The sequence below is a fragment of the Buteo buteo genome, chromosome 4 (genome assembly GCF_964188355.1).
Source record: "Buteo buteo chromosome 4, bButBut1.hap1.1, whole genome shotgun sequence".
In the NCBI taxonomy this organism is placed as follows: Eukaryota; Metazoa; Chordata; class Aves; order Accipitriformes; family Accipitridae; genus Buteo; species Buteo buteo.
The window spans coordinates 53,964,174-53,992,126 of NC_134174.1; the positions used below are offsets into that span (position 1 = coordinate 53,964,174).

A 27,953-nucleotide genomic window follows, 5' to 3' on the forward strand; every position below is an offset into this window, starting at 1 on the left:
GAGCGGCAGGTATGAGATGGCGGCGGGAGCACCGGCGCCCGGCGGGCGGCGCGGCGGCAGGTAAGAGCGGGCCCCCTCCATCCCCAGAGACCGGTATCACCTCACCCCCTCCCCGGGGCGGTGGCGGGGCGCTCTCCCCGGCCCCTCGCCCCGTTACGGGTCGCTGCCCGGCCCGTTGCGGGCACTCCGCACCCGTCCGCAGCCCGCTGCTGGCGGGCGGGCGGTGCACCGGCCGGCGCACCTCGGCCTCGGCCCGCCCATTGCGGCGCTTCCCCCGACAGCCAGGCTCTCGCCGGTCCCTGCTGCGGCGGGGCAACCGCTCCCCCGGCCGGGGTCCCCCGACCCGCTGGCGGAGGTGTCGCTGCCCGCCGAGCACCCTCGCTGGCCCCGCGGGACGGACCGGGGGGTGGATCGGGGTGGGAAGCTGGGGGCGCCTCGGTGCTGCCGTTCCCTCGTCCCCGTGGGTTCAGCGGCTGGGGAGCGCTCCCTGCAGCGTCCCTGTGCTGCATTGCAGGGGAAATACCGCCCGCTCCTCCTGCCAGGGGAGAGATCCCGCTCCAAACCGCCTGCCCTCGGGCGGGGGGACTGCGCCATAGGGGAGCGTGTCCCTGCGCTTAAGTTAGCAAAGATAAGTGCCTGCCTTTCGGTTCTGCCCCTGCTCTGGTGCAGCCGCTCGCTGCCTGCAGAGATACGAGGCGTGCTGTGACTAGGCTGGCTCATTTCTGCAGCCGCAAAGCGAGACCTCATACCAAGCACTTGGCAGTTGCAGGGTTTGGTAGGGTGATGGCACTCTATAGACTTGCTTCGCATCCAGCCCTCTTTCTCCCTTGCTTTGTCCACTCTACATGCGTTATTCTTGCTTTCTAAAGACACGTACAACGTCAGCTTCACGTAATTCACCTTTAGCATGTACTTTTATATGCATAACCATTCTGTGATTGCTGCCAATAAAATAGTGGAGACCGTATGAGCACCGCATTGGAATAGTGTTGTCGGATGACTGCTAAAAGGCTTTAATATCTTACCCACCCCACCCCCCCCCCCCGCTCCGGCATGTGCAGCATGGAGCTGCAAACTGAGTACCCTTTGAGTGGTAATTCTTGTGGACTTGCAGAATAAATACAGTTGAGAGCTGATGCTGCATATCCAGCCTGATTCACAGTGGTGCTGTCCCATTCTGTGCTGAGTGGGACCTATCCTGATGGCACTTGCTGTGCTAATCTGGGGGTACTGCTGGGTTGGGGCAGAGCATTGCTCTGCAAGGAGGGATGAAGAGATGGTGGTCAGCGTGGCATGTTTGAGCAGGGAGTGACTAAAATGCTAGACCTGGCCAAGGGATGAGTATGCTCTGTGCAGCTGATACTTACAACACTTAAACACGATACAACACTTACAACACGATAAAGCATTTTAAACGTGGCCTGGATCAGTCCAAATGACTGAATTTATTTGTTACATGCTGATAGTTGTCCTTAGGATGTAATTCCCCAGATCTTTACCCCTCCCCCTGCAAGGGATTGTGTTAAAGCAAAGCCTGAAGTACAAGTTTTACTCCAACGCTTCCTGTCACCCACAGGTAGCGCTAGCAAATCGATCTCTTGCTTTGCAGGTCTATTACCACAAAGACCACAAAGCTTCCTTGTTTGTTTTGGGTTTTTTTTGGTTGGTTGGTTGTTTTTTTAAAGTAAGCTCCACGACCGTGCTTTTGCCGCTATTTCCTCTCATCTGGAGAGAAGTGCAAGTTAGCTAGTAAAGCTTGCATGCTGTGCGTGTGGTCTTATAGCATGCTGACTTAAAGATTGGAAACGAAAGCTGGTTGTCTTAACCTCCTTACCAAATGTTACTGAACATGACAAAAGATGATTTGTGTGCATCTCGTTTCTGTTTGTGGTCTCTCTAACCTCTGCCTGGCTCTTCATAACTGAGAATGATGATTGCAGTGTGCCCGAGTGCTCAATTTCAAAAGAGAAACATCTGTCTGATTAATGAATGCATTTAATGTTCAATTCAAGCAGCACCTAAGCGCTTTGCCAGGCACTTAGTGTTCTTGTTGACCATTTGATATGGCAAGGGTGGGATGAGCGGAAGGGAAAAAGCCATGGGCCTGGAAGGCAGGATGTGCTGGAAAAAGGCTTAAGGCATATTGCTAAACTGGCTTGATAGAGTGTCACTGCACAACTGGACATTAAGAGCTCACATCGTAAACAGGCAATGAAAGGAGACACAATTGCCATCTATGTTTTACTGCAAATAGGAAAACGTTCACTGTAAACATGACTTAATGGCAAAAAGTCAGTGACTTGCTGAGGGTCATGCAGAAAAAATGGTTGATTCCAGAGTTAAAGCCAAGTCTGAACACATGGCTATTTTTCTCCAAAGATAGCCTGCAGCAGGGGACAATCTTATTCAAATGTGCACTTTTCCACAGCTCTCACTAAAATCTTTGAGACTTAGACTTGCGTTTAACCCCATACTCAGTTCAAGCCCTGTCAGGTGCACATCTGGACCTGAAATCAAGGCTGTGTTGCATTTGCAGCATTTTTGAACGTTTACACATAACACCCTGTCCTGTTCTCATCCAGGGCCTGGGATGGGCTTGGACAACAGGATCCTTGTTCTGCTACGCTTCAGTTTATTGTCTGTTTGCGTGAAGGGGGAGCATTGCTTGCCCACATAGCCCAAAGCAGCGTCTGGATCTCCTTGCCAGCCTAGTCATTGCCTTGTTGCTGTGTGCACATTTGCATGCATATGAAAATGTCACCGGGCTTCGTTAACACTCCTTTAAAGGTGCCTGGGCGCTCAGTTCAGTCTGAAACTGAAGCGCTGAGTGCTGGACACTGTGCTGGGAAATCAGATTCCTTGTCTTAAAGGTCAACAGTCTTCAGTGTGTGTTGGTTTAATAAGTGGCAGGAACAGATGGGAAGGAGACAGGGCAGCATGGAAATGTTGGCTAATATCTAATGGTTGCACTGAAGTCAAGTTACTCTTGGAAATACTGTCCCTCTGTATGCTGGGTTAGGCTCCTGGTTGCAGCTGAGGCCTTGAATTTTCCACTTGTTTCAGAGTTAGCTCTTTTGGCAGGATCTCATTTTCGCTTATTCTTTAGCTGGAGACAGGAATACGGAGCCAAGACCCTTTCCTTGGTCTATGTTCTGCAGGGTTCAGGCACAGACCTGCTGTGTTGCTTTTGTGTAGGCTTTCACCAAAACTGTGCTATGATACTGGGGACTGACGCTGTGTTTCCAAGTCATAGGGGTCTTGGAGCCAGCATGGGTTGAGAAATGGGAGGAACTGAGGCCTGGTGGTGTGATAAATTTGGCCGACCCTTTGTTTCAGAGCTTTACGGGTCTGGTGTGTTCCTGGCCTCTCATCCTGATAATGCTTTACACTTATCCTTGTGTCTGACAAGAGCATTGGGCCCTTTTCTCTAAGGTGCAACAGCCTCACTCGCTGGCTCTTGGCCTTTCTCACCTCTATGCTAGGTAATTCCAATTAAGCTATCTAGAGTTTCCCCATAATTTTTTTCAGAAACTGTAGATAGTAGGGAATGTGATAAGCTGCTTAAATAATTGCCTGCCAGCTGCCTTATGAGAACTTCTAATGTGTTTGCTTTTGGACTATAAAGCTCTAATAATTTGGAGTCCAGCCAAAAGATCCTTTCTTCTCGAGTGGTAATGTGGCAGCTCTGATTTTCAGAGGCAGGAGGTTCTCGGGGGACCCAGCATTAGTTTCCCTTTTTGTTTTTCTGGAGCTCAGACTCAAGGTTGAAAAGTAGCTTTATGGTTTGGGAGTTCCATATTGGCATTCCTACAGCCCCGCTCATGAGCTGTCATATAGCAGGAGACAAGCATGCTACGGCTGGCTGTGCCTTGGAGAGCAGCAAGCATTTTAGGGAACATCCTTCACAAGCTCTCAGGGGTGGCTGGAGCTCTCCTCTCATGCATATACCACTCCGCATCCTCCTGAGCAGCCCCTGGAGCAGCTCCCTGGGCTCTGCAGAGAAACCGGGTGAATCCAGACAGAGATGACCTGTCAGGTGGGATGGGAAGAGAAGCAGTTTCTGATCAGTATGGGAGACTTGCATAAAGTGACAGTATAGGTTATTGTCATATGAATTCTGGCATCTGTTTACAATATTCTAGTTTTTGATACCCTAGCCTGCCCAAATCCCCTTCAAAAGCACTAGGCCCCCATTCTGCTCAGTTTGGTGAGTTAATTGGGCTGCTTTGTGCATCTCTGTCTCTCTGGTACTGCATGCTGTGCTGCTCTGTGTCTGGCCCAGCCTGTTTATCTGTGTGCCTCAGCAGCCCTGACCAGATGTCACCAGCTTATTTAAATGCTGGCGTGCATCCAGGTGTGCCTCATTTCAATTCCAGCTTGTGCGAGTTTACACATCTGGAACATGGGATGTGGCCTCTGACATACTCGGTGTCTGCAGAGGATTGCTGATGAGAAGGGATTTTATGTGCTCTCATGCTTTGCAAACACCACCATGATACAAAATACAGATGTAAGTGTGCAGCTTGCCCATTGCACCTCCAGAGCGAAGGAGTGTTGTAGAATTACAAAAGTGTAACGAACAAAAACAAGAGCTGTTACTTCCAGAGTACCTTTGTTCTCTGTATTTGCCAGGCTGTGACCACAAAATCTCACCCAACAGTACTGTTGGGAGCTTGCTGTGTGTCCTGACCCAGGTCTTGGTATCCCCGTATCCTCTTGGTCCAGAAAAAACAACAGCAGTCAAGTGAACCTGTGAGTGCCACAGCACACTATACTCAAATTGCAACACTTTGCTCGAGCGCTGGCAGTCGATGGATGGCATTCCCAAATGTGTTCTGAGCACCAGTTGGTGCTACCAATTTTGGGTGATTATCATCCCGTGGGAGGGCTGGAGGAAAACATCCATCCTTCCTTCCTGGGTTGCTCTGAGTTCCCAGACTAGTTGTTACAATAGCTTGTTAATTTTGCTGTGCTGTTTTTGTGTGATTGCTCTTTTTTTTTTTTTTTAATGTTAGAAGTAAACCTGATTGCTGTGGGGCTCCTCTTTATAGATGGTAATTCTGCTCTGACCTGGACACTGACTTGGAGCTACTGGACTGAGAAGTATCTACATGGTGTATCTTTGCTAGTCTCTGAACTGCATTTTTCCCTGCCTCTGAAGGATGCCCTAGGGCTCTTATCTTCAAGTGTAAGGGTAACAATCAGAGGTGCGTGCACCAATTTCTGAGTGCTAGAGGCCAAGGAGGTAAAGGTAGGACTGGGCCATGCCTCTTATTAACTTCCAGTACACTCAAAATGGGGAAGTAAAGAAGTTGAAGACATTTTAAAATGAGGAGAGTAAGGGAATGCTATCATTGTTCGCAGTGGGAAAGTACCCATTGGCACGCTTTGGGGATATAGCAGGCACCTGCGGACCTTGCAGTCCACCCAGCTAAGGACCAAACAGGCAAAAGTGGGAAGACGCTTCCTACCTGGGATCTGGATGAAGTTGAACAGCAGTCAGTTGGCGAGAGTCCATGGACAGATGTTCAGCAAGGAATTTTAGATTACACAAGAAAACTGTTAGGGTCTATGGGAAGAGGAGGTGTCCCTGCAGTTCGTTAGACTCATAGTCAAAGGTCATTGTGGGGAATTCTGCAGTGCATGGGGAGAAAAGGCCCAAAATCCCTGTCCTAGACAAGGGACACAGCATTCTGGGCAGATAACACCTGGCCCCAGAGGGTACCTCAGATCTATAGCATGTTGTTCACAAAGAAAATGGCTTAAATTAGTAAAATAAAGCAAAAAAGATGCATTGTTTTGTCATAACTATATGACTGGGGCAGGGAAAGTACATCAATACAGTTTCTGTATAAGGACTAGCCCCAGACCCTGGTGACCTCCCGAAGGAGGCAGCACGCCTGCCCGGCATGTTCTGGGTGGTGGCAAGTGGCTGCAGGGCTTCCTCATGCTGCGACCCTCCCACCCTGCTGTCGGGGTCCAGATGTGGCCACACAGTACCCTGCAGTGCTGTCAGGCTCCTCCGGCTACCCAGCACTGCTGCTGGCCTGTTGTCTCTGCCTCGTCAGCGGCTCCCAGCCAGCGCCTGGAGCTCAGCTCTTCCCTCCTCAGCCCCACATCCCAGCCGTCCCTGCCTGATAGCTTTCAAACCAGCTCCTTTGTGCTCAGTCCCATGTTGCCCCTCATGCAGAAGCTGGATTTCTTCTAAATATCTGCAGTGTGACCTGATTATTTTTCCTGTCCTTCCTCGCCCTCCTTTTTAATAGTGTCTACAGAAAAGCTGGCAGAGTTCAGTTATATCAGTCATGCTGACTGATAGTGCTGCCTCTTCTCTTGGGATTCCTCGTCTTTTCTGTCCCTCCAGCATTCATTTCAGATTTAGCTATCAGCCCTCTAAAGACAGGGTATTGCCTTTGTTCTGTGTTTGTACAGCATGGAGCACAGTGGAGTCCCCAGCTGTGACCAAGGTTCCCAATGCCACAGTGATAAAAGTGAATAGATCAGTAACAAGAAGAGGCAGCTGCTGCCATCTAAAAAGATTCAGTTTTGGTGCTGGTTTCAGTGAAATCAGGATTGGATCTAAGGCTCCTTTTCTATTGCTGCTCCCAGTAGGGGTTTATATTAAAATAAAGACATAAACTTTAGACTTCATTGAAAGTCATGAAAATTGGAGCAGCATTGCTATTTAATGCTGTTAGACTATGTTATTCTGATGTTAAGGCAGACATATGAGCTTGCAGATCTTTAATGTAAAACTACTGGGTTTCTGGCCGTAGCTGTGTTTCTGCATTTTTTACAGAGTCTTGGGTAGGAGGCTGAGCTGTTGCACAGCGTGGGATCATCCAGAGCTGTGGTGGTGGTGCTGGGAAGGAGACTTGGTGAGGAGCACCGTGGTGAACATGCGGTTCCTCTCTAAGGTGCCTCTTAGTTCTTTTCCTTCTTCTAGCACTAGAAGGCATCTGGATGCTCTGATGTTGTGGTGATGGCTGATTGAAGTACTGCTTTGTTGACTTTAAAATATTCCAGTAGCTATTACTAAAGATATCATGAAAGAATTCACTGAGGTCAAACTTGAGAAATTTCATGCTGAAATGTAAATTTCTTGATGTTTCACATATATCAAGCTGCCTTGCTACTGCAGTTTTCTTTGACACTGGCAATACATTGCATTTTCAGTTTCTTCCAAAGCACGCTTCCCTCCTGCCCCCCTCCAACTCTTTTATCTTCCCAGATAGGTCCCTCTCCAGGTTCACATCACAGATGTGCACCTTATGTTGCCAAGGTCCGCTTTGAGTCCTTTACTGAGACAGAATTGGAATTCATAGATTATAGCAGTAACTGGGATATCCAATTTACCCGATGGCCAAAAGATGGCCAGGTGTTACGTTAGTTCCAGGTTGTCCAGCACAGGCTGCCATCACATAATAGCAGCTTTCTTCCCAGCTCCTTGCTGTTTAAATTGTATATTATTATCTGGTTCCCATAGCCAAAAGGCTGAATCACTCTGTGTTAGCTGTTTAAATGTGAAGAAAGCAAAGCACAAATTAAAAAGGCAGTGTTAGCTAGTATGGCTTACTTGTATTAAGTCTGGCGACAGTAGGCAAGGATCGGCATCCACTGTGCTATGCACTGTGTACTCATCACAAAAGGATTCTGCCCCTAAAGACCTTATGAGTATAACCCTAGGCAAAAATTGCTGCATGTTTTTCTTGACGTTTTTCAGAGGCAAATCAGTCATCCTATGAAGAGTTACTGTGTCAAATCTGAGGCCTGAATGTGATCTTTGTTACGCTATCTTACAAGAATGTCAGTCTGAAGTACAGTCCTCAAAGCAACCTTAACTGTGAAGTCACTTCTAAGGTCTCCGCAGTCCATTCCCATTAGACGACTTCTAATTTTTTTTATTATTTTTTTTAATCTAGGAAATAATTTGTCTTCTGGTCCTTTTGTACTTAAAATGATTCCACATAATTCCAGTATGGTTCTTTCATCTCTTTGCAAAATCTGGGATGGCTCCTATCTGGCTCTGGAAATACTGTCTTCAGACATCCTCGTTAATTGATTCCTTACTCTGGCACAACATAGGAAACGATGCTCCTTCTCTCTCTCTGGGGAAATACGAGCCTGTGTGCATCTGTCCCGTCTCCCTTTGTGCTTAGCCAGGCAAAGAATTGCTCACGTTTTGTGTTCTTTAGCACTGCCTGCTTATCACCCTGCTCTCAGTATTTGGTAGCAGCCTGGCTCTTTCTCATAGTCTATAAAGATTTTGTTATTATAGAGGGAGATTTTCTTCTATTATCTGCCTTATTTTCAAAAGATTTTTAATCCTTTTACTCCTGTATGGTTAAACTCGCCTACTGTGGTGTGTCTGAAGTGTTAGCTCCCTAGTGACAACACACCAAGTGTGTAAAATGGCACTGGAGATGGGTTTTGCCCACTGAATTAGGTACATCAGGCTCCTCTGAAATCTGCAGGTTCCAGTGTTTCCACTTTCCCAGCTAGACAAACAGCTAATGCCTTGCCCCAAAGGTACCTTTCCCTTTTCTTTCTTGCTTACTTGTGCTCTCCTTACGCTCTATTTCGTGTTGCTTGAACCTGTTTCTGCCTTCAAGTGGGTGGAGTTAGAACAATATAAAATCTGTAAAAGCCACTTAAAACAGTTAGGTCTCACCTATCTGAATGCAAGCTTGCTGCCACATGACCTAATCCGCCTGCTTGCACAGCTCTTGCACTACAGGTTTAATCACCAGGTTTTGCCAGTTAAAGTCTCATTTTTGTCCTAGTTTCCAAGGCATTTCCCTGGCCTGGATCTAGTTACCTTAGGGATTAATTGATCCATCATGATTTTGACCTCCTGCACCATCCACTCCCCATGAAATGATGGGGCTGTCATGCCTGAAGCAAGAATGTTGTGTGTGACAGACAGCTTTCTTTGTGACTTGGCTGGGATCACAGGCTTCGCTTCTAAAAGATACTAGAATGGCAAGAATCTCAGCACAATATAGGACCCATTTTTTTTAATCTGCTGTCTTAATCACAACCCTATTAGTACAAGGTTTTATTATTCATTGGGTTCTGATTTTATTCATGGGATTGGGGAGGAAGCTATTTATTCCTTTATTTTATCGTCTTTTGACATGTTGTAAAGCAATCTGAGATCACAGCATATAGAAAATATAACTCTGTAATTGCAAGCAAAGCAAAAAAAAAAGCAATAAGCTCTCTGAATACATGTTTGTCTCCCCTTTGCTGCTGTTATATAAACTGTGAGTGTAGGTAGAGTACATCCATCTTCCTTTTTTAACGTGAAAACAGCAGATGGGGCACATGGCTTTTTCTGAAGGTTATAGTGTGTGCAGCAGTGAGGATTGGCAGGGTTATTGTGTGTAAAGCCAGTGGGGGCTTTATCTTTGCTCAGAAATAGGGGTTTGCTTCACATTTCCATTTTGATTAGCAATAATGATACAAAGGCAAATTTTCTGTGCGAGGAAGAGCTGTTAATAAAGTGACCTTTCAAAATTAAGTAGCTCATTGAAGTGCCATACCACAATAAGAGTATACAAGGCTGGTCCCAGCTGTGGCAGGCAGCGAAACTGGATGGGAATCCAGAGAAACGTGGAATGGGAAGCCTGAAGTGGATGAACAGCACATGGTGGCACAGTAATGGTAGCAAAGAGCAACAGCCAGGTGCTGTGTCCAGCTCTGGAGGGGCCAGTCTACGTGCTTTGTCTCTGAAAGGATCTAAAAGTGTGAAAGGCAGGGGCAGAGAGTGTTTCTAGCAAGGTTTCTGGGCATGGGGTTGTGCAGTTAAGGGACTCAGCTATTGTCCTGCCAGTGCCGTAACATCAGTTGTGCTTGGATGCTGTTGGGAATGTGTTTGCATGGCTTTACTCATGGTAAACACAGGGTAGATTTGGGGCTATTTTGTGGATTCCTCTTGGATACAGGTGGAGAGCACTTAATACCACGCTGGTCCTAATTCAAAACCCTGGTTTCTATGTAGGAATTATTTGCTGTTCAACTCCAGCTACGCAGCCTTTGGCAAGAGACATGAATCAATTTGTCCAGCTTTTCTTTTCTGTTTTGTCTCTGTGTGAAGGCTGATGCCCAGTGTGTGCCAAGGGGGCCTTTCAGACCCAATAATGCGCCCTTGTGTCTCGTAGCATGCGTGGAATTTGCATAGGCTGTACTGGGACAGGCAGGTTTCTTTTGTTGCTGGAAACAAGGAGCAAGTTCTTTTCCCTGTCTCTGCTTCCTAATGCCTCTCCAAAAGCTCTCAGCACTCATGTAAGAAATTTACTTTTTTCTATTTATTTTTGCATTAAATGTTGTTAAACGTTGTGTGACTTGTAACAATGGCTGTGCAGAGAAGTCATGTCAGTCTGTTCTAGTTGACAAAATTGTTTAATTTTCTTTCTCTGAATCTAGATATCTAGTTGTCAGAGGGAGCAGATAATCTGTGATGCTTGATGTAACTGCTGCAAAGTATTTGCATATCTTCTCTGTGGGGAAACAAAACTGCTAGTGAGTGAATAACAGTGCACGGATCATTGCAGGCAGGGTCACTGGGCCTATACACTTGCTATTAACCCTTCTCAGGATCTGTATTGCCACGGAATGAGTTGTCATGGGTTTCAGGCAGAGGGCTTGCTCCACATTATGGGCAGAGCTGGCACTTGTTTGTGCATTGTAGCCCCGTGCAATGAAATGCGAATATGATCAGATCAATTGGCAGTTGCTTTTTGGCAGCTGATACCAAGTTGCTGCATTTCGGTCTTGATTTATTGCAGATAATAAACTGCTGAAAAATAGGCTGGGAGGTGCTCAGAAAAATATGGCCCCCATTTGGAGTTGGCAGCATGCTTTGCTAGGCCACTCTGAGCCATGCAGCTGGGAGCCTTTAAGAGCTTTCTAAAATTTTAGATGACCTGGCAGATTGCCTTGTAGTCTGCCGTGCAGACCTTCCTCCTCTCCATCCTCTTGAAGGAGTCTTTGACATGTGTGGAGAGCAGTGGCAAGGGGAGAGGGTTTTGTGTGGATTCTCACGATGCAAGTGTTGCTGAGAGCCTGGTTTCCTCTGATTTTCAGCAAGTATCTTTCTCCTTGTGGAGTCTGAGTCCCAGCTTTTATTCTTTTATTCTGATCATGCATCCTGGAAAATCACGCCAAGATGGTCTTGCAGGTCAAAGATGTACAGCAGTAGCTCAGATAACTCTTGGGTTCACAGATACTATGTGGAGGTGGGCTGGAGTTCAGGTGACTTGCCAGTATGTGCTTTGATGTCCTCCTCTTCGTTAGCTAATGTCGATTTACATCAGAACAAGAAGTTGCTGAGATCTCTGAACTAGTAGCGGAAGTGCGCTGTTAATTGAACCAATGGATGTAAGGTCCAGGGGGCTGCAAATGCTTTCGCTGGCAGGCATGCTGAGCAGTGAGCACAGATGCCCAGCGTGGTCCGAACATGGTGACGTGGCCTCCACCCCTCAGCAGAGAGGAGAGGAAGGTCAAGGTGTTTGGTGGCCTCAGGGGTGACTGGCAGAGCATGTGCTTCTCCCCAGGTGCCACACCATACCTAGGGGACTGATGTGATCCCTGGTGCAGGAATGCAGCATTTCTGTTACCTGTGCACTTGGCAGCTGCTGTTGGAAAATGGTGTTCAGTGAGAGCTCACAGCTGAGGAGGGATGTTGAAAAAGTGGAAAGGAAAGTAATATATAAGAGCCCAAGAATGGTTAAAGGACTGGGGAATGTCCTGCAGTGAAAGCACGCAGTGTGTGCAAGCTGGGTGGGTAGGCAGCCTCCGCCCAGAGCCCTGGAAGAACTGGCACACCAACTTGCAGGGCCAGGCCAGCACTTTGTAGCCAAGTATGACATCGGGGCAGTAGCTTGTGACTGGAGAATAATGACGTTAATCCTCACTTAAGTAAAAGAGGGACAGGAGAAGGAAGCTAGGTAACTCTAGTCTGTGGGCTTGACTTCAGAAGTGTGCAAGTGTTTGAAACAGTGGTGGGAAGATGGTAATAAAAAACCTAGAGGTAGATGGAAATTGGGATAAGCTTTAAGTGTGAGCATTAAGAACGCTGATTAACCTGAGATATCTCTTTGATAACTCTTTATTTTTATTTTAGACATGGTAAATGTAGCTTACCTAACATCTGGTAGGGCTAAGTATCTGTTATAGATAACCCTTAGCAGACCAGTGTCTCAGGTGTACCCCTTTTCCCATGCCATGTGAGAAGCTATGAAATGGGGAAAGTAGGCCTCAGTAAAGGATGGGGAATTCGGATGAAGTTCAGCCTGAAGAATAGGCAAGAACTGGCTAAGATGAAAAGAGATGTTCTAGGAGAAAGGTTACTAGGGGTTCCTCAAGGACTGATCTGGCATGGCTTGTGCTAATACTGATGAGTTCACACTCACTCTGGACTTGCTCCAGAGTGCATAGCTGGGCAGTTATTGTAGCTGGCAGAGAGCAGTAACCAAAGACTTGGCAGCTTGTCACCTGGGAGCATTTGACCACATCCCTAGCAGAACTGTGGGTCAGTATTATTGCATGTTTGTGATCTTAAAGTCCTAGGGCATGGGAACTATCTATTTGTTGATAGGAAAGTAGGGATGACAGAATGGCAGTGGGAATTGATGAGTATAAGCTGCCCATGAAAAAATTTAGATTGGGATTTAGATTTTCAGGCCACTGGGAGTGAATTTCTGGGGAGGAAGGGAGACAGAACCAAACTTATTTATGACTGAGTGGTAAGTTAATGTAAAATATCTGCTTGAACAAGTAGGATGTAGGTACAGTGAAGGTTTTAGTTGGGTGTTGCAAATGTTACCATCATGCTATGGAGTGCTAGTCTTGGGCTGTGTTGTACAAACAGGCCAGAAATGTTTTTGCTCCAAAGGGAAATGTAACTGTGCTGTGCTGAATGTTCACCAAAGACAGACAGTGCTGTTGGTGTAAACTGGTAGCTCCTGTGTCAGCAGATGTCTCCTTCAGGGCAGACCAGCTGGCTGTAAAAAAACAAAGCAATGAGGAGTTACTGTATTTTTTTTCCTCCTTCCTTTTTTTCAGTGATGCCATCTGCAATTTTGTCATCTGCAATGACTCCTCCCTCCGCAGCCAGCCGATCATCTTCAATCCTGACTTCTTTGTGGAAAAGCTGCGCCATGAAAAACCAGAGGTGTTCACTGAGCTTGTTGTCAGCAACATTACCAGGCTCATTGACTTGCCTGGGGCAGAGCTGGCCCAGCTAATGGGAGAGGAGGACCCAAAGCTGCCTGGGGCAAACAGCACAGCCTCTGGATTTTTTCGTTCTCTGATGTCTCTGAAGCGCAAGGGTGAGTGTGGCATGATGTCTGGTGCCCACCTTTAGGGTGATGCTGACTGTCATCATCTGTTACATGTAGTTTACAAAACTTTCAGTGTAGGCCTGTTGTTTTGAGCTTGTGTTGAATGCTTAATACTATAGGTTTGTAATCCCTGGGCTTGCCACCTTGAGAAGGAGCAAAACGGAGACCAGGAGGTTCATCCGGGAAATGCACTGCCACTTCTAGAGTACCCTTCTTCTGGGGATTATTGCTGTGGTTTGTCAGGTTGGCCTCAGTGGGTTAGCTGCTCACTGTGCTGCTGCTCAGTGCAGCACACACCGTGGAGATATAGCTTTGGTCCCTGAGTGTTTCTGGTCCGGCTCTGTGGATAGCACTGAGCTGGAGAGGGGTGCCTGAACAAGCTGCAGGTTTTTCCAATACACACCAAGGTGTCCTTGTCTCTCTGCTTGTTTGTGTTCATGGTAGTCCATGCTCTGTTTTCCTTAGCTCATTAGCTTTCCTTGTAAGTGATGGAATATCAGTAAAGGCTGAGAGCATCAGGTTCCACAGAGAACAATAATGCCCAGGTTTTCCAGGCCACTGACTTCACTCAGGGCCCACTGTCTCTTCCAGTTGCTGTCACAAGGTCTAGTCTGTGCAGCTGAGAAATCTGTAAGCATCTCCCATCCAAATGCCAGTGCCACTCTGATCCACATCCCAATCCAGTGAGTCAGTGACAAAGCTCTGCAGACTGACTGCTCAAGCCCAGATTCAACCCTGGGAGATGACATTTTTCTCTTTCTCTGAGACATGCATTCAGCTGGAGTTTTCTTCTGGTAAACTGACTATTCTTATCTTCTCTTTCAAGTTCAGCTGTCTTGGTTATGAAACAGTAGCCCCAGGCCCTTTCTCAGAAGTCTGAGATTTGCTTTTGAGCACAGTTGTGCTCAGATCCTCTCCTCTTCACTGGCTGGCATTTACCACTCTGTTTTGTTGTAACTAAAAGGGTGTTCTAGGTGTATGTGTGCCTTCTTCCACATCTGCCCACACTCAAGGGGAGCCTGGTTCTCCTGATAAGTTCGGTTAAACCTTCTCACTCATCTAGACAGAAGCTGCCTCCATCTGGGCACCTCTCACATCCCTCGTCAGCTCTGGTTTCCTAGCTAGACTGGCTGTCTGCTGGCAGAGAAGCTGTGCGTAGCTGTCTTCAGATGTTGGCAGCCTGAGGTTGAACACTTCTAATTAGTCTTCCCCTTCCTTTGAGCAATTCTGCTATTGTGAGTATCTCTGAGAAGGGAGCTATCACTATGTCCAAATATGGCTTTTTTTTGTCTTTAACCTTTATATAGTTTCTCTAAGTGTTTATGATTCTACCAAACCTATTCCTCCATTGTATTTCATAAGGACAAGCTCTGCAACCCCACTGTTCAGGCTCAATTATCTTGTGCTGGCTTCAGCCCTCCACTCCTGGCTCACCCAGTGGGAACCCTGGTAGATGCACTCACCCTGGGCTGGACAGCACTGCAGGGGAAAATCAAGTACTGCAAATCAAGTCCTTTAGCATACTTAGGTGAGAATTTTTCAATATTGCCATGACTTAACTTTGCTGCTCCATAATAACAGGTCTTCATGCTGCTCCCAAACTGCAGTTAGACTGTGCTTATACCTGCTATTGCTCCTGCCTCTGTTCCAGGAGGGTAGCAGGACACCTTAAATTCAGACACTTGCCACTTGACAAACAGAAGCGAGTGAGTAACCGAGTTGAAAGTGTTTTCTTAGTGTGTATGGAAACTTCCATGTTCTTGTCAAAACCTTCTAGCAGGGGCTTGTGAGCCTTCTCTAGCTTGTTTTTTTTAAATTATCTGTACCCTGCTGGAGCACTGCTTTTATCACACATGACATCTCCTGCTAGCTCTCTTCCCCAAGAGCTCTGCCCTCCCCCATTCAGAGGTCTCCATGGCCATGTGTCTCACTACAGCTACAGCTAGCAGATGTTTCCAAGTCTGCTGGCTGCACTCCCAGGCTGCAATGGCAGTGTCTCTCTGCATTGACAGGCACTGTCTGTGAACTCCTTGGCCAAACTCTGAGAAAAAGAAGTTTGTGCCTACAGAGAAAATCAGTTTCATGTACTGTGTGTTTCATCTTGGAGCCATAATTTGTTTTTCTTCGCATTATAGACCAGCTAGAACAAACGGGTTTTATTTCTTCAAAGCCAGAGGCCAAGGACCATAGACCTCAGAGCTGATCAAACTGCAAATACTTACAACTTCTTTGAGCATCAGGAAACTCAATCTCATGCTGCTTCTTAGTTTGAGAAGCAATTGTACAATACCATCTGAGCCTTCGTAACTCAGCATCCATTCTCCAGACATGTCTTTTAAGTTTCTTTGAGAATCAAATTCTCATTCAGATATCAACTTCTGACTTCAAAAGTAAATTGAATTTTTCAGGCCCTGCATGTCTCAAGAAGATGTATTTTCCTCTTCTCTTCCTGGCCACTATTGATTCTATCTGTTGAATGTCTAATGAGTTTAGTTTTCTTCAAGGACAAGAATCTTTTGCCAACTGTTCTCTCCCTTTGCACTGAAGCCTTTCAGATCTTATGTATGGATCAAGAGGTCACATTGCCCTCCTTTCTCCTGCAAGACTGAAGCCTGCACTTTATCAGAGGGAGGTCAGAAAGTTCTTGATTTAACAGGAGGCTGGAGCTCCTGGTGGTTTACCATGTATTTCAGAAGCCCTGGAAGAAAGTGGAACATTCTTCAGGTGGAATAAATTTAGTTGTACAGGAAGGCTGTTAGAGAAGTGCATAGGGTTAACCAGGTCTTTCCCACATGCTGTGAGCATCAACACCACAGAACAGTAAGATCTGTAGTACAACAGACCAAAAGCTAGTAAAATCAAAACATGCTATGAGGGGGGAAAAAAAGGCAGGAGAAAGCTTGAGGGGGAGATAACTTTTATCAGACCAGCCAGTGCACTGCTTGGATTGCTGGGCTATCAGCTGTAACAATGAGGAGGGAAATCTTCAGCCACAGAGAGGTGGGGTGCGAATGCCCAGCTTGCCCTCAGAAGTGGCCCATGTTCCTGGCAGTCTGGTCATGGAGAAGGGAGGAATATTCTTTTCTTAAATCTGTTGGCTCTTTGAAGCCTAAGTGCAAGGGTGGGATGAACCAGCTCTGTACCTGATTCCAGTTCTCAGTCCCAGTCAGCATGTTGTGGTATAGTCTATCCAGCATCTTGTTTCTAGCTGCAGTCAAAAGCCTACACGTATCGGAGGGAAGAATCGGTGCTCAGGGCTCTGGTTGCTGCCAGTGAAGCCCCTGGGAGTTGCCTCAGCTTTCTGAGGGACAGAGCATGCTGCCTGTGTGTATCTGATGGAAAAAGCCATTCACCAGCAAGACTGCATTTATTAGAAAATACTGTCCTGCTGGATAACCACTGTCTTACCTGGGAAGTCCCTCTCTGGACAAGAACTGTTTTCTGCATTGGTTCAACAAGTGCCTTTCAGTTAAATGGGCTTCACATCTAATGTTTCCTCCCATGCAAGGATCACCTTCCTTTCAGCTCAGTTGCTTCTATCTTCTTTTGGAGCTGTAGCCTGTGTTATTTACTGGAGTTCTGGAGCTGGCAGCTCATGCCCAATCTGTAACAGCCCCATGAGATGAAAGCAAACTCCAGGAGTGAGAGGAGCTGTCAGTGCTCCAAATGGAGAAGGGCCCAGCTCATTTCATTGCTTTGCTGCTCTCCTTTTTTTTTTTTTTTTTTTTTTAATAGTTCTTCCTTGTTCAGCCTTCATACTTTACTGTACTCAGGCCAGGGCAGCTGACATGGAAGAGGGATTCACTGTGATCAGGGAATTCCAGGGATTACCCATCCCTGAAAAGGAGACCAGTGTGAGCCAGTCAGATCATGTCTGTTCTCCCCAGTGGTGCTTGTTCCCCTTTCCCATAGTCACATAGCTGCACCTCTTCTTTCAGCTCCACTCCATGTCAAGCCACAGCGAGGATTAATCTGGCCTTTCCTTCCCAGGTGTGGAGTGTGCCAAAGTGGCAGACATCTGGGCAGTCCAAGCTGTCACATCTGCCCTTCCTATTTGCTGTTTCCATAAGGTCCAGGCTTGCAGATGATATGCCCTTTAAAACTGAAACATCTGTTCTGGTGTTGTTTTCTTTTCAAGAGCTAGAGAATATTTGCTTTAGCTGATAAAAACTGTAATTAAGCTGAGGTAAGAAGCAGGATGATGAAGCCCTTGTAAGTACAGCATGGTGAGATGAAGTGACGTATTTGGGAGTGCTTGTGATATCTCACATCTGTGGAAGTCCTTGTGACCTTCACCCTTAGCATTTTGGGGCACTGGTCTTTGCATCCTGAGATCCTGTTCTTTGGCGACCAGTCATGTCTGTGGCTGTTGGGTTCTGAGCTGTCTGAAGACACTATCTTCTGTTCTGCAGATAAAGGGGTGGTGTTTGGCTCACCGCTGACAGAAGAAGGCATTGCACAGGTTTCCCAGCTAATCGAGTATCTGCACAAAAGTAAGTCACTCTGTCTTGCTGTCTTCCTGTCCCAAAGGGTATCTGTCTGGCCCACCTCAGGTCTCTGGTGCAGACAGAGTGAAAAGCTCTGAGCTCTCCAGCAGCGGGAGTTTGAGGCTGCAATAGGCAACTGTTCCCCAGAACTGCCTAGCAGATGTGTTATTCTCTTTCCCTCTGTGCATGGACTTTTTCTACTGATGGGAGTCAGCTTGAAGTCGTGTCTCTGAATGCAGTTCACTGAGGTTTGCTGTCAAGCTCTGGAAAGGGGAGGGAACTGCTTTAGTAAGAAAATGGGAATCAGCCTCTGATTAATCGGTGGCCTTTTTTCTCCCCTCTGCCAAGCAGATCTAAGAGCAGAAGGCTTGTTTCGGGTGCCAGGCAACAGCATCAGGCAACAGATCCTAAAGGATGCTCTGAACAGTGGTACAGATATTGACCTGGACTCTGGGGAGTTTCATTCCAATGATGTGGCCACCCTGCTTAAGATGTTCCTGGGTGAATTACCAGAGCCGCTGCTGACACACAAGCACTTCCATGCCCATCTCAAAATTGCAGGTGAGTGAGCAGTAAGAGGCAGTGATGAGCAGAGGGAATAGAACTAGCCCCCTGGAAAGCTGGTAATGCTACAGAGCCACATGCTAGGCTGCAAAAGTGTAATCCTTAAAGGTAGGGTAAGAAGGAATCTTCCTGCCATCTCAGCCTAATGGTGGAAGGACTGGAGCTGAAAATCCTAAGGAATCAGACCAAGTCTCTCTAGCCCAGTCTTCTCTCTCCAGCAATAAACAGATACCTATAGGAGTGGAGCCCGTGTTGGTAACCTGGATTTCCATCTGGTTTAAGTCTGGGGGTCTCATGAGTGAGGTGTGGTTTCTATTGTACTTAATAACTGTTACTGAACTACCTTCTGTGAACTTCCTCTATCTTGCCTTCAACCCATCACAACTCTTAGCAACTGTGTTGTCCTGTGAGATGAATACCACAGATTAACACATCAGGTGGGGAGCTTGGGAGCTGGGGGGAGAGAGATGGAGGGCCAAGAACTGCGCAGGAGTATGGAGATCTGCATATGAAGAGGGAAGTGTAAGTGGTTGCAATAGGCCTGCTGTTAAGGAAGGTAATGCATGTCATTCATGTTTTGCCTTGTGATTTGGCAGACTTGACCCTGTTTGATGAGAAGGGGAATAAGACCAGCACTCCAGACAAAGAGCGCCAAATTGAAGCCCTCCAGCTGCTTTTTTTGATCCTTCCTGCGCCCAACCGCAGTCTGCTCAAGCTGCTGCTGGACTTGCTCTACCAGACCGCAAAGAAGCAAGACAAGAACAAGATGTCTGCCCACAATCTTGCCCTGATGTTTGCACCCCACATCCTATGGCCCAGAAATGTGAGCAATGCCTCAGTATCTGCGGGTGGGATATTGCAAGGTAGAAAGCAGAGGCTTGGCAGGCCTACAGGGGAAAGAACCAAGATGGGAAAATTAAGTATTGATACAGTGATGTGAGGGTTGGAGGCTGGGATGGTGAGGTGGACCTTCCTGGCAGGACTCAGTCCTAGTGTTCAGCCCAGACCTGCCGTAGGTCTCACTTCCAACTGATGCTTCATCTTTTTCAGTAAAATTGAAAGCACAGCAGAGTCCTGCTTCTTTTAAGGAGGACTACTCCAGACAAACCTTGCGGATCTCTGCAACGTTTCTTGTGCTGCTGGTGAACTATTTGGCCCCAAACTTGTCTAGTTCTCCTCCTCTCGGAGCAGCTTTGGCTCTGTGAGCTCTGCCTCCTCATCTCCTCAGAGCAGGTCTCCTGCTGAGGCACTATGTGTGCTATGTCCCAGAGACAGGAAGGGCAGCAGAGACCCTTCCTCCTTCCCTTCTAACTGCTGCACCTTTGGCTGTGTCCCCTTGCCAGGTGACAGCAAATGACCTTCAGGAGAATATCACGAAGCTAAACAATGGAGTGACCTTCATGATCAAACATTCTCAGAAACTTTTCAAGGTAAGTGCACTCTGGGGTCTTGCTCTCCCTGCCTCTTCAGCAGGAGACTGAATGCCCCTTGTCCAGCCATATCCCAGATGTCAAGTGTATATTCTGGGTGCTCTCTTCTGCGGTAGGAGAAGGAGGATTTCTACAAGAAACTGTTCCTTTAGTGACTAGGGAGGAGGTCTTTGCTGGGCAGGCAGCCCAGGAGGAGGAAGACCGCACTGGAGGTGGCTTTGTGCCTGGGCAGGTCAGAAGCACGGTGCAGTGTAACACCACCCTCTGCTGGACACCCAGCACCTGCTGCCCAGCTGGGAAGCCTGGTTCCTGGGGGCAGGTAGTGACCAGGCTCCCCTCGGGTTCTGGCAGGATAAGGAAACTGAAGGGGCTTGTCCTGGATGAGTGCTGCCAAGAGCTGAATCCCTAATATGGCAGGTCATTTAGTTGTGAACTTATCTGCAAGTGGTAGTCAACCCACTGCAGCTACAGTGACAGCCTGCAGTCTTGGGCCTCAGTCTAGCTCAGAGCAGGGTGCTGTGGCAGGACAGTCAGGAGCATGCGGCTTTCTGCAGGTTCTTCCAAGAAAGTGTTCCTGCAACAGGCAGTCTCGACTTCTCAGGACCTTCCTGGTCACTGTAGGCATCTGTTCTCTGCAAAGAGTCCTCCCATAGAAAGTTCCCCTTATGCCTTCTTTGTCAGGCTCCTGTTTGGCCAGCTCAGAGCTGGGTGAATTGCTTGGAAAAAGTTCCTGCTCTTACTCTGTGTTCCACTTGTGCTGGCTGCCTGCATCAAAAGGAAACCATGAACAGGGACTGCACTGGGGACATGAAATCCCATTGGTTTGTCTGCCCTGAACAGCTGAGTCTTGATGGAAGTGGCTTGTGTGGTATGGTTGAAGAGCACCTCTTGCTGGGGCCACTCTTGCCCCGGGACTAAACATACATTTGGTCTTTTCTCTGCTCGTTGTCACAGGCCCCAGCATATATCCGGGAGTGTGCCAGGCTGCACTATCTGGGATCCAGAGCCCACACATCAAAGGTAAGGCCAGTAAATGCAGCGCCTGCCCTCCATGAAAGGGCAGAGGCTGTGATACTATGAAGGGACCCTTGTGAGTGAAAGAAGCTGAAAACAAACCAAGTCATGAAAGAGGATCTGTCAGAGAGCAGGAGTGAGGGAACCATATGGTGTAGTAGTGTAGGCGGCTGCATTAGGGAAATTGGGCAGAGTTGGAGCATCTGTTAATCAAAAGCACAGGGAAAGCTACCAGCCCCTGTTTAGCAGCAAACCTGCTCCCTATGCCCAGTACATGCAGCACCTGCTCCTTCATGGGGTTGTGCCTTCCAGACAGACAGATGCGCCTGCTGCCATGGCCAGGCTGCTTGGAAGAGGAGCTGGGATAAAGGCTACTTGCTGCCACTGGGACAAGATTTGTCTGTGTCTTGCCAGCAAATGCTTCTCTGCCTCATATAGCTGCAGAAGAGGGAAGATGCATTGCAAGGAGCTGCACTGACCCTTCTCAAGCCTGGAAATGGTTCTGCAGCTGGCATCCGGCAGGGGAGGGAAGAAGCAATGGGGTCACCTTTGTATTGCTGTCACCTCTTCCTGGCACAGGGCCTGCTGGTGCAGTGCTGCTGCAGAGGGGTAGGGAAAACACAGCCCTGTGCATTCACTGGGGTTGAGGCAGCTCCCGAGACTCTTCCCAGCCTGGCGTAGATGGGTGGCTCATTTGGATTAAAGCATGGCAAGCGACTGCTGTCTCCACTTTCCCAGGACGACCTGGATTTGCTGACGTCTCCTGGCTCTAAGGAGCTGCAACCCCTCAAGTCTCAGAAGCGAAGTCGGCTGGACACTTGCCATCAGGAGGAGACCCAGCAGCGCACAGAGGAGGCACTGAAGGAGCTCTTCCGCCATGTCCACAATATGCCTGACTCTGCAAAAAAGAAGAAGCTTATCCGGCAGGTAGTGTGGGGAGGAAAGATATCTTTGGGGTGTGCTTGTCAGAACAATCTGGGGCACAGGCCTAAAGGCAGGGCCTTCCTGAGAGCTGCTCCTAGTCCTGGGCAGGCTAGGGAGAGTGGGCTTTGGGCTGTGTAAGGGGCAGAGCTCTAAGAAGGCAGGGGAGGAGGCTGCTTGTCCTGGATGTGGCTGACTGGAGCTTGCTGCACCAAGCTGTGCTTCGAGCTCTCTGTTTTCCAAGCCAGAGACTTGCTAGCCAGCAGTTCCCCAGTCCTGATTGCAGCATTGTTGAGTTTCTGCCCTCAGAAAGGGAAAAGTCTTGTCCCCTCTTGCTTGCAGGGAGTGGACAACCTGGTCTTCTCTCAGTCCCATGAGCATTCACAGCCAACCTGCTGCTCTAGACAGAGACTGGTTGATATGGTCAGCACCAGTCCTGGCTGCCAGCCTCCAGCTGCTGCCCAACCCCCTTTCTGCTCCAACACCTGCTGCTTTTGGCTAATCTGGTAGCCAGCACAAAGCAGCCTCACACCCAAGCTCCTTGTAAATCCTGGATGGGAGATGTGGCCTTCCTCTGCTTTCTTCTCCCTGCAGCTCTGAGCTGCTCCTCCATTTTGGAGTGCAGAAGAGACAAACTGAGTTCTAGGCAGAGGGCAGCAGGTAGAGCAGCATACAGCAGCAAGAGACTGGTGTAACTGTAACAGTAACTGTGCTAATGTACTGCCCTCATGTTTCCTCCTAGTTTAATAAGCATCCTACAGCTCTCACTCCTGGCTCTGATGTACCCACATCCCCAGCACCACGACGCACCCGCTCACGCTCCTTCAGTGGCCTCATTAAGGTAAAGGCAGCCTCTGACCCAGGCTCTCTGCTGTGAGTTTCTGATGTTGCTTTTTGCTTCTGCCTTGCCCTGGCTTGAATGAGGCCCTCAAAGGGTAGGGACTGTTCAAAGTATTGGCTGCCAAGGAGCACAGATCCACTGGGGACAGAAAAGGCAGCACAGTGACAATAAGCCTTGCTAGTATAAAGTGTAATTACCTATGAAACATATGGCTGTAGGATATATGCATCTTTCTGAAGGATTGGTTGCTTCCTGAGAGGAGATGAGATGAGGACTGACAGGAAGCTGGTTGTCTAGTCTAGCCTGTTAGCACAGGTGTTAGCACACTCTAGGCTGCCCCACAGCAGCATGTACCTGCTTCTGACAGACTGGGCTCCTGGCCAGGCCTCAGGTCAGCTCCCAAACCCTTTACAATCAGGCAGGCTCAGCCTAGTGGCATGGTATTTCAGGTGGCTCTGCTTTGCAATCTTTGTCCCAGCTTGGCTTCATTTTTTCTTTCCCAGCATCCAACCACTTACCAGCAATGCATCCTGCTCCTTCCCTTTCTTTTTCACTTTGCACTCTAAGCACTAGCCAACAGCCCTCTCTTCTTACGGCAGCGGAAGGTTTTGGGAACCCCAGTTATCCTGGAGAGGAGGAGCAGGGATGCCACACCGGAGCCTGAGCGAGTCAGCAAAGAGAATATCCACCTGGTAAGAACTGCTCCCAGCACCGCTGAAGCTGCTGGTGGAGGGAGCATGTGGTGGGAGGAGTGCGAGTGCAACTTTGGCACTCATTTCAGCGATCCTTGTGGGGCTGCTTGCTGTTCTCTGCCCAAGAGAAGGTCTCCAAGTTTCTTCTGTACGGTCAGATAAGGTCTTAGGAAGCTGCTGTGAGAGCAGAGCAGATGGCAAGGGCAGCATTGGGACAGGGGTGGCAGCACTTGGCCTCCACTCCAGTCTTATCCCTCTGGCTGTGTTCCTGCCCTGAGGCATTGGGTTGTACCCCTTCCCTCTCCGTCATCCTCCTCCGCAAGTTGTACAGCAACTGCCTGTGGGTAGTAGGGCTGTCCCATGGCCCAGACAAACCAAGAGTGGATTTGGGTGGTAGCTTCTCTCTGGTGGTACAGGCTGCTCGCAGGAAAGGCTGTGGATGCCACTTCATTCCCTAGGTCTCTACTCCTATTCCCCTCTCTTGTCCAGTTACAGAAATGTGGATCTCCAGCTCACATGTCCCAAGCGAAGCTGAAATCTTTGGAGGGGCGGAAAGAGGTGAGACGCGCACACTCTTTCTCCTTCCTGGGGGGAACCTGGCCTGCTGGGCTCTGGGACCTGCAGGGGTGATGTCATGCATGCAAGGCTCTGTCTCGGGCTCTGTGACAGCTGAGGTCCCCTGGCTTGTAGCAGCCTGCTCCATGCTGAGCTGCAGGCAGTTGGCATGCTGGAAGCCTGGCCTTGAAGGGTTTCACCCGAGCAGGTGTGTACAGCCCTTCTACCTGTGAGCTGCCAGGCTGGCTGTCACAGGAAACAGAGGGAAGCTGGCAGCACAATGTAGTGCTAACAGCCGGTCGTGGTGGCAGTGGGACAAGAGATTGGTACAGCCCAAGAGCAACTGCTGTGTTTGTCCCTGTCTGCTCACTGCCTCTTGTCTAGTGCTCTGCTTTGGTAAAAGGAGTGGGAGGCAGATTCCAGTGGGGAGTCCTTACAAGGGGAAGACCTTGCCAACTTGTCAGCCTTTTCTTGCATGGCATTCTGTGTCTCAAGCATTCAATTGCTCTAATTCTCTGTTCCAGGAATCTTGTAGACGCATGCGAACCCACCTGCTTTCCAAGGATTCATCATCCCTCTGAATTGCCTCGTACCAACGCATGGGTGGGGAATGCCCAGCCTCACAAGCTGTGAATAATGTGCTGCAATGAGAAGTGGAGCGCTGCAGGCTCACGGCAACCCTCACCAACATGGCAGCGCTCTTGAAACTGGACCTTTGCAAAGACTGCAGGGATTTGTGTCTTTCTGTATATAAATTATATTTCATTCTACTATGGGGCAAACCACTATCTAACCAAAACTTGTGCAGCATGTCTGACCTGCTGGGTCTGAGAAGAGCTGGAGTGCTTGCTTAAAAGGAGAGCCCTGTGTGTTGCACTCCCAGCTTTCTCTGCAATGTTGCTAGGCTGTATTTTTTTGCTTTTATGCTCTGAGTTTTTAACATATTGGCTTGTTTTTGCTCCCTCCCCTTTGTTAGCAGTGAGAACGATGGACTCCAGCCTTCACTCGCATCCTGACAGCTAACCTTACCTCCAGGCCTCTTCTGGAGTCCTGCCCTCCTCTGCTTCCAGTGGGCTCTGTTTTGCCCTGCTGTCCCCAAAGGGCTGGAGTGCACAAACGGTACAGAGCACAGGATGGGCCTGGGAGAAGAGGAGATGCTCTGGGTGCCATCATTTCAAGTGAGGCCAGGGGAAAGCAGCTTCCCCAATAAACTCACCCCTCTGTTTCAGCTTGAGCTGGAGGCAGCCCTTGCTCACTGCCTTTGTGGTTCTGTGGCACAGTGCTGCTGCTGGGCTCTGCCTGGTGAGCAAGGAGTGTCTCTGCTTTGTATTCTCCCAGGGAGGCTAAGCTGAGTGGGGCAGGAGGCTGGTAAAGGCTGTCTGGGGCAGGACAGCCCAGCCTTTGGAAGCTGGGGTGTCTGGGGTGGGCAGAGTCTGGTGGCTGTTTGCACAGCATAGGAACAGCATCAGCAGCATAAGAGGTGAGAGAGGGCTCTGGCCATTTGTGATCTGCAAATGGTGCCAGAGGCTTTGGCTCAAGATATCTGGATGGCTGGTCAGGCAACTGGCTGATTAGTCATTAAACCGCAGGAAAGGGCTGGAGCTGGGTTCAGCTCTTTGGCCTGAGCTGCAGAAATGAGATGAAACCATCTAGATACAGGATAAACCCCCATCACAGCTGGCCAGTGTCAGCTGCCTTGTTAAGCTAAAGTGCTCCCATAAGCCAGTCTTGTAAAGTGCAGGTCTGCAAGCACTCTGGGGTAGGAAACACACAGGGTCACTACTGTGAAATAAAGATTTAATCAGCTGGGGAACCATCTAAACACTTCTCAGCCCTTCTTGGTGAAGCAAATAATCTCTGGAATCCAATTATAATTGTCTTCTAATCTTTAAGAACCAGCAGCCGGCAGGAGTTAGAGCTCTGTCCTTGACAGCTTTCTGAGACAACTGGTGGCAGGAGGTGTGAATATTGGGATGTGAGCAGGGAGTTCAGTCCAACTGGCTAGAGCTGTCAAAACAGGGCATCAGAGCCCTGTGCAGCTTAGCTGGAATTTGTCACTTTTTTAACTTTTTTTTTTTTGAGATACAAAGCTATGTGCCTCATGCTACTCTCTCCAAAGAGATGTTCCTGGTACTCTATCAGGGGTGCATGTCCCCAGTCTGACCCCAAATGGGAGGAGCTGCCTTGAAAATGTAGGGGGTAGTGGGACTGTAGATGTGTGAGTTGGGAGTTGTTGGTGTTAGGAGCCTCTGTTGCAGCAAAGGAAGGGCTTTGGTTCTTCAGGGACCTGGCAGGCGAGGATGCTGTGAGGAAGGGCAGAGGCTGTTTGCTGTGGTAGTAGTATGTGCTTTTTGGATGTGTCTGTAATCGTTCCCCCCCGAGGCTGAAGCTGTCTATGTGCTCTTCTCCGAAGGGCACCATGTATTTTGCTGACTGCACTTCTGCCCTGCCTCTACAGTCCACTGCTAGCAGAGATCTGGGGATTTCAGCTTTGCCTCTGAACAGAGATGAGGCAGAGCTGAAGGTCAAGTGGCAGTGCAAGGAGAGCTGGGTCTGGTCCTGCTACCTCTGCTCTTACTTGCATCGGGAGCAGTTGCTGAGTGAAGCATTTGTTCATCCCATCCTTCCTAGCTTACTTGGGCATATATCTCTGTATGGGTGTCTGCTTGGCAAGGCAGTCTTGTTCCTAAGACTAAATACACTGCTCCTGTATAGGTGAGAGGAACATAACTCTTCTCTCTGCTGTCCCCCTTTATTGATGGCTCTAGCTCAGGGACTCCCTCTGGTTTCTGGCACAGCTGAGATTTGCTTAGCTCTAAGAAAAATTATCTATAGGGCATCAGCCTGGCGTTCTGCATGTCTTAGATGCCTTCCCTGCCAAAGGGGTGGGTGCAGTCTCCAGACAGGGCAGTCCCAGGAGGGGTTTGGTGCCCTAGGCTTTAGGTCATGGTGCTGTCCTCCCTGTGCTGAGGATGGTGGTGGCTAACAGACTCAGCCTCTAGGACCCCTGGCTGTTGCAGTCCCCAATGTGTTCACACGGTCTCACACGCACAGGGGAGTTTTAGTCATGCTTGGATGTCTCTCATCTGTCTGCCCTGTGCAATGACTCACAAGGATGCTTCCTCCCAGAGCAGCCACTAACTGTTCCCAGAGTCTATAGTTTCCAAAGTATTTTTAATCTTTGTCATTATTTATATATGCTATGTATGTACTGTTTCAGACTGTTGCCTTTCTGTGTGTTCATGTGAAAACCCCATATTAAATGCTTTTATTTTTAGTTGTTTTGCTCAGTGGGCTTAAGCAGTTTCATTGGGACGGCAAGGACTCGGTGGTGCATCCACCTTCAAAAAGAAGGAAATGTCTGCTCAGAACCCCAGAGCTCCTACTTCTAAGTGCAGAGGAGCTTGGTGAAGTGCTGCCCGCCTGCAGGGACGGCACTGGCCTCCTGTGGCACTAGGGCTTGTTCCCTCTCTAGGATCCTTGTGTGATGCAGGGTGCCCAGACGGGCTGTCTTTCCCTCAGAGGTATGAAGTTGGACCTCTTCTTTTCCTATTTTCTCCCTGCTGTCATCCAGGGTGATGGGAAATCAGGTTTACAAAGAACACTTTATATAAATAATGGATCAAATGAATACATTTTTCTCTGTAGAACCATTCTTCTCTTGCCATTCTTGGCTGCCGAGGGAGGATGGTTTCTGCTTGCATTATCTTTTCCTCCTTCTTAATAATGGCGTCTCAGATTTTATGCAGATTATTTCTCTGTGAAGTTCTTCCACATTTGAAATGCCCTGGGCTTGCCTGCCGTGGCTCAGACACTCATTAACATCCTCGCCATGCAATTGAAAAACAAGCAGGAGAAGCAAGCGGTGCGGTACGTTTGAAACTAGTGCTGCTTTCCTGCAGGGTGAGCTTCAAGCGGGCCCCGTTCTCCTCCAGGGCTACAGTTGGGTGTCATGGGACTGGTGTGCCCCATCTCCCTGGAGCTTGGGGAGCGGGAGGGGATGGGCCTCTCTGCACTTGAAAGTGGGCATGGGAGTCCAGAGAGACATTTCTGTTCTTGAAGCTGTTGAACAAAGGAATGCAAAAACTCACAATAGCTATTTT

At 48.5% G+C, this 27,953-nt stretch overlaps 1 protein-coding gene across 2 annotated transcripts; it reads left to right on the plus strand.

The window, feature by feature from the left end:
* Positions 1–27,176, plus strand: ARHGAP19 (Rho GTPase activating protein 19). 2 transcript variants are annotated; one of them, XM_075026213.1, is made up of 12 exons: positions 1–60; positions 13,069–13,334; positions 17,759–17,839; positions 18,185–18,394; positions 18,994–19,220; positions 19,741–19,827; positions 20,782–20,847; positions 21,580–21,768; positions 22,505–22,603; positions 23,203–23,295; positions 23,785–23,853; positions 24,375–27,176. In XM_075026213.1, exons 1-12 carry the CDS (start codon positions 17–19, stop codon positions 24,429–24,431), a joined length of 1,488 nt encoding a protein of 495 aa, XP_074882314.1. In that variant the 5' UTR covers positions 1–16; the 3' UTR covers positions 24,432–27,176. The 2 variants fall into 2 exon arrangements, with proteins under 2 accessions (XP_074882314.1, XP_074882315.1); XM_075026214.1 differs by lacking the exon at positions 1–60 and adding an exon at positions 10,229–10,287.
* The last annotated feature ends 777 nt before the right edge of the window (positions 27,177–27,953 follow it).

What these genes read in the sequence shown, in the direction of transcription:
- ARHGAP19 (XM_075026213.1), top strand. Translation starts at nt 17, where the DNA reads ATGGCGGCGGGAGCACCGGCGCCCGGCGGGCGGCGCGGCGGCAG. An exon ending in GGCGGGCGGCGCGGCGGCAG is followed by an intron (nt 61 to 13,068) that starts GTAAGAGCGGGC and finishes CCTTTTTTTCAG; the next exon opens with TGATGCCATCTGCAATTTTG. An exon ending in CCAGAGCCCACACATCAAAG is followed by an intron (nt 20,848 to 21,579) that starts GTAAGGCCAGTA and finishes CCACTTTCCCAG; the next exon opens with GACGACCTGGATTTGCTGAC.